Source organism: Aptenodytes forsteri, unplaced genomic scaffold (assembly GCF_000699145.1).
Source record: "Aptenodytes forsteri isolate BGI_AS27 unplaced genomic scaffold, ASM69914v1 Scaffold154, whole genome shotgun sequence".
NCBI lineage: Eukaryota > Metazoa > Chordata > Aves > Sphenisciformes > Spheniscidae > Aptenodytes > Aptenodytes forsteri.
Genome location: NW_008794083.1, coordinates 2364403 through 2375535, shown reverse-complemented (window position 1 = coordinate 2375535; position 11133 = coordinate 2364403). Strand labels below are relative to the sequence as shown.

The 11133-nt window shown below is 37.9% G+C and overlaps 1 protein-coding gene across 1 annotated transcript in view; it reads right to left on the bottom strand.

Moving 5' to 3' along the window:
• Positions 1 to 672: 672 nt before the first annotated feature.
• The window catches only part of AGTPBP1 (ATP/GTP binding protein 1), a 62499-nt gene continuing 52038 nt past the window's right edge, over positions 673 to 11133 (bottom strand). The window contains exon 26 of the mRNA XM_009273159.2: positions 673 to 2964. Within this exon, the coding sequence (XP_009271434.1) occupies positions 2787 to 2964 (178 nt within the window). The 3' untranslated portion in view covers positions 673 to 2786. The remainder of the gene's footprint in view (positions 2965 to 11133) is intronic.

The following is an 11133-nucleotide window of genomic DNA, read 5'->3' as shown; positions in this document are numbered from 1 at the left end:
CCATGCTAGACGACTGATTTGTGACAGTTCAAGAGGCTGCCATTCTTTGCTATCCATTCTGCCCATCTATTCAGGGTGAACGCCCTAGTAACAGAACGGAGCATGTGCTCAAGCCTCAGCTATTCCATTTTCAGCTAAATACCAGACTTCCCACCAGAACACATAAAAGGGGATACCGGCATGTCTCTGCCAACACCGCTGCAACAATGGCAACATGTAGTAGAGAAGGGATAAACAGTGTGAAGCAGCTACCACTGTGGCAGTTCTTCCCATGAACAGGCATCCCTGTGAGCACGAATGGAGACTCTCGCCTTTCAGAAGGCACGTTAAGAAGTGCTGCAAAACGTGTAAGAGGTAAACGGCCTTTGCATTTTCAACAATGTGTAAGATAAGGATGAAGTTTCACTCCTGCATCGAAACTGCACTGGTAGAAGTTCAGACCCGCAACTGCCAGAATGACATCTCATCTAATCAAACGCATACATCTGATCTAATGCATAAGTGCATTAGAATCTAGTGTATAAACGCAACATTAGTGTTTTAGGAAAGTGCCTGTTATCCTGAGCCATTATATAAGTTATGAATAACTCCTTCTTTGCACAGACTAAAAGCTGTAGAAGACATGAGAAGAACATATATGCATATTTACTCAGGATTAAAAGATGATTTTGTACTGCTAAGCCACAATTCTTTCTAAATGGATGAAGTACATTTCTAGTCTTGCCTGTAGTACAAAAATAGTGTTCCAGGATTAATACAGATTCATATGAAAACTAAGGAGAAATGCACAATGGGGTTAACTAACATGTGGCATCCTGCACCCCCTGAAATTTAAGTCAAAATTATTTATGTAAGGTACTAAAGTGCGAGTCCTTAAGGATGAAAATCTATTTATACAGATAACTAGTATAAAACTGACACAGCAATATGAGCATTCTGCACTGCTCTCATTGGGCTGACTTAAAGAGAAAGTTCAAATTCTGTAGCAAGGTTAATCCTTCTGTTTGGCAGATTCCCAAATTCCTCTACAGTTTCAATGCAGATGGCTCCTCTTCAACAGAGTATTAAATAAACTTTCTTATTTACAGTATGTAGTTCACAGAACACAAGGAATGATAATTTTTGCCAGAGAGAGAAATTTATAAAGGGACAAGAATGTAAATGTTTCCATTATACCCTTACATCTCAAAACTGCGTGATTATTAATATCCATTTAAGCCTTTAAACAAAAATACAGTAGCGCATCACGAGGGATCAAAAACCCTTCCCCAGTTTCAGAATCAGGATGGTATGGACAGGCATCACCAAACAATGCTGCATTTGAAACAGCAGATCCTGGTAAAAATCCATCTCCCAACTGAGAATCATTCATACAGTTAATTCTCTTCAATATTTTTTTTTAATCCTTCTACCAAAGGCAGCCTTCCCCTCCAAAATACAGTTTTATTTGCAACAGTAAACATACACAAAGTTCTCATCAGTTAAAAACCTGCTGTAACTTAGAAGTGTTATTCTTCATGCTCTTAAAGCCCTTGCACATGCAGCAGAAAATGAATGCCACAATTGGGTCACATCAAGTAAAAATCATTTTGCAAAAATATTTTTCATTGCAAAACATGTCAGTTCTGTAAACAACAGGGTACAACTTCATTTCTCTACTAGATCTTATTCTAAGCAGAGGCAAGAGGCAATAAGAATTAGTACATGACAGAAGATGAAGAAGTGTAAATCCCACGCCTGGCAGCTTGGCTTTAAACATGAAGAATATAGAATCACAGAATAATTATTCAGGCTGGAAGAGACTTCAGGAAGTTACAGTCCAACCTCCTTCTCAGAGCAGGGTTAACACTGGATTGAGACCAGGCAAAATATGTTTAAACCAAAATGCACCTTCTCTCTTAAAGCATTTGAATTGGGTATACAGTTAATGTGCCCCCAGTAAAGTGAACTCTAACTACGTGCATATTGAAGAAGAAAAACTGAGCAACTGGTTAGCTGAACATACATACAGTGTACACATCTAACCACTTCTTGTAGTCATGTACACTTAAAAAAAAAACCCTCTCCATATTAATCCATGCCTATTTTATGGGAAAGAGTTTTATACAAGTGTATAGTTCTTGTAAGCACAGGCTGCACTGGTCACTGTGCAAAATTCCTGAACTGTGAACAGACATTATATATTTTCACCTAGTACTGTGGCAAAACCATATAATCCTCAGAAGCAAGAAACAAGTGCAACAATTCATACATCACTTCTCCATTTTTAATTTAGTAATTATTGAATGGTTCCAGAGCAGGCACTACATTACTTCAAACACAGTCAAGTATCTTTGAAATAATGTTGAAAAATAACCTCTTCACCTTAGTATACACACGCGCATATACACACACATACACAAATTAATTTAGAAAATCTGTACATACATATTTTTCAGGAAGCAACTCAAAGAACCATACCACAAAGAATTAGTTTCTGTACTCTGACACACCACAAATTATAATCCAATTTTCTGAAGATAGGGTTTAAGGACACAAAATGCCATGCGGTGCTATTTAGTAGAAAATGAACCGGTAAATAGATTTAGCTACTTAGTGCTAAAAGAAAACACAGAACTTAAATAAAACAAATGCCAATTTATCAGAAATATTTATTGTCCTTGAGCTAGGCAGGCCCCAGTTATTTGTGTTTCCTTAAGCTATCCCCTTGGTAGACAAGAGCGAGGAATTATTTGACTATGAAAATCCAGGATACTTAATTTCCTATTACTGGCTGCAAAGATGGTTCAAGAAAGGAGTATCCTTGTTGAATCTGAGTCTGAAAGTCCATCTTCTTGATTAAGTGCCTCATAATCACCCGCATTATCAGCTACTTCAATGTCTTGATCATCATTACTCTCTGCACTGTAATCAACTTCTTCAAGGAAGCGAGGCTCATCTTCATCCAAAACGTATGTAGTGGGGCTATAATGAACAAGAAGTTGCATGAATCGTTAAAAGTTTTATTTGGAACAATACATTCAGATCATGCTCTGTTCCTATCCAGACATACAATAATCCAAAAATTACCTCAGGAAAGGGGCTGTTTACCTGAAACAGTATCAATTTTTTAATTGGATGTAAAACAACTGAGAGCCAAACCCATGTTTGTAAGACCCTGAACTAGTCAGTCAGTCATACACAACTCGTTATCCAAATGTGCCATGACCAATTTGCTACACATTATAGACCTACACTAATGGCCTGTAAGAACTTCATAGAATTATAGCAGTACAGAAGTTGTTGCAGAAGGATTGTTGTGGGTTTGTGTGGCAAGGTTTTGGTAGCAGGGGGGCTACAGGGGTGGCTTCTGTCAGAAGCTGCTAGAAGCTTCCGCTATGTCTGATAGAGCCAATGCCAGCCAGCTCCAAGACGGACCTGCCACTGGCCAAGGCCAAGCCCATCAGCGATGGTGGTAGCGCCACTGTGAGAACATATTTAAGAATGGGAAAAAAAACCCTGCGCAACAGCAGCTGCAGCAGGAGAGAGGAGTGATAATATGTGAGAGAAACAACTCTGCAGACACCAAGGTCAGTGAGGAAGGAGGGGGAGGAGGTGCTCCAGGCGCCAGAGCAGAGATTCCCCTGCAGCCCCTAGTGAAGACCATGGTGAGGCAGGCTGTCCCCCTGCAGCCCATGGAGTACCCCACACTGGAGGAGGTGGATGTGCCCGAAGGAGGCTGTGACCCCATGGGAAGCTCATGCTGGAGCAGGCTCCTGGCAGGACCTGTGACCCCATGGAGAGAAGAACCCAGGCTGGAGCAGTCTCTTCCTGAAGGACTGCACCCCATGGAAAGGACTCACGCTAGAGAAGTTTGTGAAGAACTGTAGCCCATGGGAAGCACTCACATTGGAGAAGTTCATGGAGGACTGTCTCTCATGGGAAGGGACCCCACACTGGAGCAGGGCAACAGTGTTAGGAGTCCTCCACCTGAGGAGGAAGGAGCGGCAGAGACAATGTGTGATGAACTGACCACAACCCCTGTTCCCCATCCCCCTGCACCGCATGGGGGTTGGAGGGAGGGAAAATCGGGAGTAAAGTTAAGCCCGGGAAGAAGGAAGGGGTGGGGGGAAGGTGTTTTAAGATTTGGTTTTATTCCTCATTATCCTACTCTGATTTGATTTGCAATAAATTAAACTAATTTCCCCAAGTTGAGTCTGTTTTGCCAGTGACAGTAATCGCTGAATGATCTCCCCCTGTCCTCATCTTGACCCACGAGCCTTTCGTTATATTTTTTCTCCCCTGTCCAGTTGAGGCGGGGGAGTGATAGAACAGCTTTGGTGGGCACCTGGCGTCCAGCCGGAGTCAACCTACCACAAGTATACAACTACATAAAGAAATAGCAGTAGCTACAAGGTATAAAGAAACTAAAAAACAGATGAGTCTAAAAATTCAATTGGGAAACTCTGTATTTTATTAAAACACACATTTTACTGAAAAGCATTGTGAGCAATTACACCATACATATCAGAGATGACAAAACAAGGAGTCACGTTTACGCCTACAACTAAGATTAAGTTCCCATATGAATCACTTGACTCGTATCAGGCCCTCACACACTTGCACGCAGTTAAAATTTGTACGTTAAGCCTTGCAACTCAGAGGCAGTGGATTTAAGGCACTGAGCCACTGCCCACAGAATGGTCTATGCCCTTAACTAACGGCCTCCAAGAATAAGAGGACTAACACCTTTAGTGTTAACTGGAGAAAGGTTAAAATATAACTCTCTGATCCTCTCACCTCCCTAGGACAGGGCGGGGGGGAAGTGTTTTCCAGACCCAGTTTTACTAACCTCCCTTGGGACATAAAAAGCTATCTGCTTAAAAGCACTAAGTGTTCCTAAATATTTCATAAGTAATTTCATATTCAGATGAAATCCTAAGAAGGTTTTGTAATGCATTTTACCTAATAATCAAATCATACAAAACTCATACAAAACAGTGAGAATGTTCTTATTGAGAAAGATGACAGGGTACTTGTAGAATTGTTTGCAGATTAATTTTTATGAATTTTGTCTTAAGGCACACAACAGCCTAGCTTGGCTGTGGCTTTAGAATTAAAAGGATTAATCACTGCTTCTTTCTGAAGGTCTTTTAGGAGCTTAAGTGGACCACCTGAAATTTGCAATGCAATCTCTATTCAACATAAATAAATTTCACAGTATTCTTCCTCTACTTGTAGCCTCAATGACATGCTACACTGTAATGTTTTGTGCTGTTGACAGTTAATTCAAATATTGGGAGAACAAACGAGAAGAATTGTTAGTCCTAGTTTAGAAAAAAAAGGACAGAAGATCTAAAATAGTAAGAAAATAAATTATCAAAAATTCAATTCAGTCACAGTCTCTGGATTTATGTTTAAAACAATCTGTATCATGGTTCACTAAACAATCTCATACTCATTAAGCCATGCAAAAAGGAATGCCCCACAAAACTGAATACTTTTAAAGATTATTTAAGTTGTAACTAGGGCAACAACCTACTATGTTGGTTAATAAACTGGGTGTTTAAAACAAAATTAGGAGAGACAGAGTAAGGAAAATAACCAGTATCTTTGCTAAGATGCCTCCTTCATTTTGCAGGTGGGGAACCCAACATGCCGTAAGGATACATGCTTTGCATGAAGAACCTGTGGTAGAACTAGCAAAGGAATACAATTTTTCTGTGCTTTCATCCTGTGACACTTTCGGCCCTAGGAAGTCACAACCCACCAACCAAGTGACTTTCCCCCACCGAGGTTGGGGGGAAAAAAAAGTTTAAATGTTTAATTTATTTAAAGAACAAAATGAAAGGAACTTCACCAAATGTATCACATTCCAACAAGCGCACAGCTTTTTTGCAACTTCTGCTTCTAAACACTTAACAGATACTGATTTGTTAGCTTTCGTATGCAAGGAATCCACACTGCAATTGCAGGATAGACTGTGTAATTCAATTCACAGGAAATGGAGCCATTAAATCTGAATGTTGGCCCAATATTAACTAATAATTCTGAATACTGAAACAGAAAACTACAATGAGCTATGCCAATGACAAGTATTTTACTAACCACTGACAGTGGGATGTTAATGCATTACAGTAGGCACTTAAAAAAATTCATGTTAGTGAGGTATAATATACAATAGTAAAGCTCTTAAAATTCTATACACTCTTTTTAATAAGTGTCATTATTTGGAAATTAAACTCACATAGCTGATCCAGTTAAAAAAAGCAACCAGCAAAACCTATTTTAAGGAGAAAACACAGAACTGGACACACAAGCAAACAACATAGTTGACCTCTTTGAAGTGGCTTGTCAGTTCATAGATTATGTCCTATTTTATATTGACTTGAAAGACACATGTATATGTATTCAATATATATTTTTGTTATGTTTGTATAAATTTATTTTACTTATTCATGTATGCGTAAGCATGTAGGCATGCCCCTAACTTCTAGAAATTCAGCCACTGTGCAGAGTCTTAAAGTCAGTGTGTCTGATGTAACACATTTTAGACATGTGCTCTGGCATGTATACATTCAAAATTTTCATCCAAAACTGAGGGAGACTTTTCACTGACATTTCCCATTTAATAAAATAAAAATCAACATTATAAATTACTTTCTCTATTCAAGAAAAGTACCATTAGAATAGATGAACAGATCTTATTTTCAAAGCTACATAAACTTCTAATGTAAAAACTGGCTCTGAAATCTGCCTCATAATAATCTTAGCTTTCTACTACCATCCAGGACAATGCACAACTTCTCAATCATTTATTACTGAAAAGAAGTATTAGGATTATATTTATTAAGATTATTTTTTCACGTTCCCTTTCTTGAGTCTTTGTTCCTCACAAAATGGTATTTCAGTACTTGCTACATTCAAAAGAAAAACCTGTGTCGCATACCACTCTCATATTTGCTTTCCGAGGGCATGTTTTCTTCTGATGTAGCAAATGTTAACCTTGGATATTTAACTTTCCAGCAATCTTTATTCTATAGGTTAGCACGAATCTGCAAAGTGTAATTATTACTCCACTGTTTTGCTGAGGTTGGGTCACAAGAAATGAAGAAATCAAAACACCTGAAAAAATTTGTTAGCATTTAATCAAATTCTTTATTTGCCTCCCTGCCGCTCCCCACCCTCAGCATATCTTGTGACAATATATTTTTAGCTGCCATCATGCTGATTCTATGGGTTTTAATTTCCTAACTTTTCCCTTGGGCTGTTTCTAATTAACTTGCTCAATAATCCCTCTTCCTCTACCCCTACACCTCCCGCTTTTCCTTTTAAAAGGAAACCATTATTTTTCTCAGGTTAGCAGAGGTTGTTTATCACACAACTACAGCTCTGTAACATAAGGGATGCCATAATCTGTATATTTTCTTTGAAGTCACGGCAGTTAAAAGATAATACTATAAGAAAACTGAAGTTTTGCAGATTTTACTTAAACAACATTTTATGGGTAAAAAGATGAACTCCTAAATACCTGATTAATACATCTGATACAATACTGTGGACTTCATGTTTATAAAGAACCTTGAGAATATCCCTTTCATTTAAAAAAGAGTATTTTCTACATAACATGCCATTGAATACACTGAATTTAGGAATGAATACAACTTTTTTCTAAAACATATTTTAATTTTTTTTTTTAATGACAATACCTTACTATGTTTTTTCTCATTTACATTAATGCTCCAAACATATTAAAAAATAAACCTATTCACTAATATGGTATATTTTTTCAAACTAAAATTTTATTTGTCCCTCAAAAGATATACTTGGATTTTTCATTATCCATATGACTCAATTACAGAGAAATTAATCCACAAGCCAGACACAATCATTACCAATTTCAACCCCATGGAGATCAGCAGTTTTCTGAGACTACAGGGGAAGTGTATACATTTTAAAACTTTGGAAGAAAAAATTAAGAAATACTCCCTGCCAAACTATGGAAAGTTGCAACTACCTGGGGAGTTGGGAAAGGAAGGAGAGAAAAATCTGAAGAACTAATGATTCCTTTTAAAACCGCATTGCCAGGGGAGGGAAAATTTTAGAGGAGTAAGAGAGTCGGGAAGTATCACAAAGGAATCGTTTCTCCATACTTTTCCTTTTAATTTCCTCTTAGGGTCTATATTCTCTTCTAGGGATCAGCAAAGCTGCTACAGTAGGCATTGTCACACGTGCAGCTATATGTGCTGTCCCCTTCAGAAGCTCTTCACCTATGTGTTTTTCCCAAGTAGTAAGGATATTTCTTCAAAGGAATTTCCAAGGCTAAAGAGGAGAACATATCCAACTCTTTTCTATGCCATAAGAAGCTGGGTATCCAAATCCCATTTAAGTCTTGTTCTTAAATATCCCCACTTTTACAGTTACAAAATTTCACTACACAGCTTAACAAGAAGTAATCTCAACACTTTCTTTTTGCTGTCACCCTGAAATCCATTTTGTGAAACTCAAAACTGGATTAAATTAGTTGGATCCAACAATCATTGACTGTAGCCCACACTAATATTTGGATCATTCTTCCAGGAGTCGAAGAAAAGCTTGAAAAATGGTATGAAGAATATATAACCTGTTCATCACACTTTTTTTTTTCTTTTTGTTTTTTTCCTAGGTTACTATTTTCCTTATTTTGCCGTAGAGAAGACAAACACTACTCTGATGCTACAGTCTACACAGAATTAAAAGCAATCACTTTCACTTAGGCCAGAGGAGGGTCTTGGTGCATGGGCACTGCCACCAGGCCCAGCAGTGAAATTCTCGGTCTCATCTTTGATAGCTTTTTTTTTTTCCAAACTCCTAAAAGGGACAGACAGGACAAAAGTTGCAGCATAAGATGCCTTCTTTTTACCTAAGTTGTACTCCTAAGGTATTAGAAGAAAGGCCAAGAGAAGCTCAAATGCTGCAGGAGAGTGGGAAGGAAAAATCTTTTACTCCCAGGTGGAGGAGATGAGAAGTATGCAAATGTCTGGGCAAAGTTTAAGAGTTATTAAGGGGGAGGGAAATAAGGTAGGAGAAATCCAGTTTCCTTCCGGCAGCCTAGAGAGAGACCCTTTGCAAGAAGATCTTGAACACATTCTCACTGCATGTACCCCTCACTCCTTGCCCCACCTGATGGTGGGGTCTGATGCCTTTTCTTAAGCGTAAGACTAAGTGCAGGAAATGGATTTTGCATCAGGTTTTTTCTTTCCCACAGCTCCTTTTGGCAGTCTACTTTTTCTACCTTTTTCTAGACATGCTGGATCCCAAAAGCTCAGTCTGCTTCTCTGCTATAATTAAATCAAATTAACAAACACAAACACACCATATTCTAGAACACACCAATGAACCTCAAAACAATCAATGAAACAACTAGAATTTCCAAAAAGAGGTCAAGTTATTGTGCAAAAGATAATTCCAGTAAGTCCTAACAGTTATGACTGCAGCCATGTGTTTTTGTTTCATTGCATACAGACCCTATCAAACCTGTCAGCATAACAACTATAATTCTTACTACAAGATCAGTATTACATTTAGCCTAATCTTTTCCATTTGGAACTGGGGGGAAAACGTTGGCAAATGGGTTAGAAATAATTAAAGAAAAATAAAGTGTTTAATTCATCACTTAAAATGTTAAAGTGCACTGCCAGAGGGAAATAAATCTACTTATTGCTTTATTTTTCTTAAGTCAAATATGTTTCAGACATGGTTCAAAATGAACTCATGGAAACTGAGCCTATAAGTAATGAAGCACTGGAGGTATATTTTAAAATATTAACATTTACTTGGTCATTTGAAGTACAACCAGTAAAACCAAAAAGAATTTGAGAAACCCTCAAAATCATTTGCAAAAAGTACAAGTAGTGCTTCTGTGCGTTTAGACTTGAATGTTTAAACTTGCCTGCTTGCCCTCTAAAGCATTAAAATTGTGTTTTTGTAAAAAGTACACCAGTAACATCCAAAATATAAAGGAAATAACTATCTTATTCATTGCTCTACTCTAACATTACAGCGACATTACAGCTGTGTAAAAACTACTCTCTTTTATACTTCTTATTCGTGAATTTTTTACCTGCATTTTCTGTAGGTAGCTTCTCATTCATCTCTAATGGCAAGTAATGAGTCGTGAATCATGTAAGTACAAGGAAAGTATAAGCAGTACTTTCATTATAATAGAAAAATGGAAATGGAAGTATGGGCATATAAAGCAAGGAATTGTGTGACTACTATCTCCTGCCCCATCCCTGCCTCTGAAGAGGAACAGAAATTAGTTTTATACAAATTTTACTCAGTAGAGGCTCTTTGTACATTTCCAGCACTCAAGTGAATAGATAACTAATAAATAGATACCTCAGCTGATAGGTATTTTTAATATCTTGTCTAGAACCATACAGAAACACTAAAACTTCAGCATTTCGCATACAAGGATTGAATCAAAGGACAAATGGACAACATATTTCACAGATTTGGCATACAGGTTTCAAGAGATGTTAATAAAAATCTGTTTTTTAAAGCACTAAGAAATAGAAAAAAATAAAATTAAAAAAGGAAAACCCTACCAAGCAAACTTTCCCTCCAAACAACAGTGAGGTCTCATACAGCTAAGGAGCCCAACTCCCCTGTGCTTCAGCTGTAAGAGTATGTGGAAATATCAGCCATGGGCTTCTCTACATTTCATGATCATTGGACTAGGAAGTGGGAAAAGAAGAGCTCAGGAGTTTGCTAAGCCTTATTAGAGGTGTCACTAGGAGCTGGTACTCATCATATCTATGGAAATTAGTTGTAGCCTTCTAGCAAAATGTTCTGGAGTGCCTCTCACACCCCCAAGATGACAAGAAAAATTATGATTATGGAATCTGAACGAACTGCATCATCTTGAGGCAGTGTCCAGTCTTCTTTTACACTGTATAAGGGAAATACAGCATAGCCTTGAAAACTCTTTCAGTGACCACACAAAAATACTGCTTAAATAGAGCCTAGCCCCACCCAAAAAAACCCCAAAAAAACTATGAAAGACGAGGGGTAAATCCATGCTGAACCACACCTTTCTTCGGCTGTTAAAATCTGAATATTCCCCATCCTTTTTTTTTTTTTTTTTTTTTTAGGGGGGAAATCTCATCCACA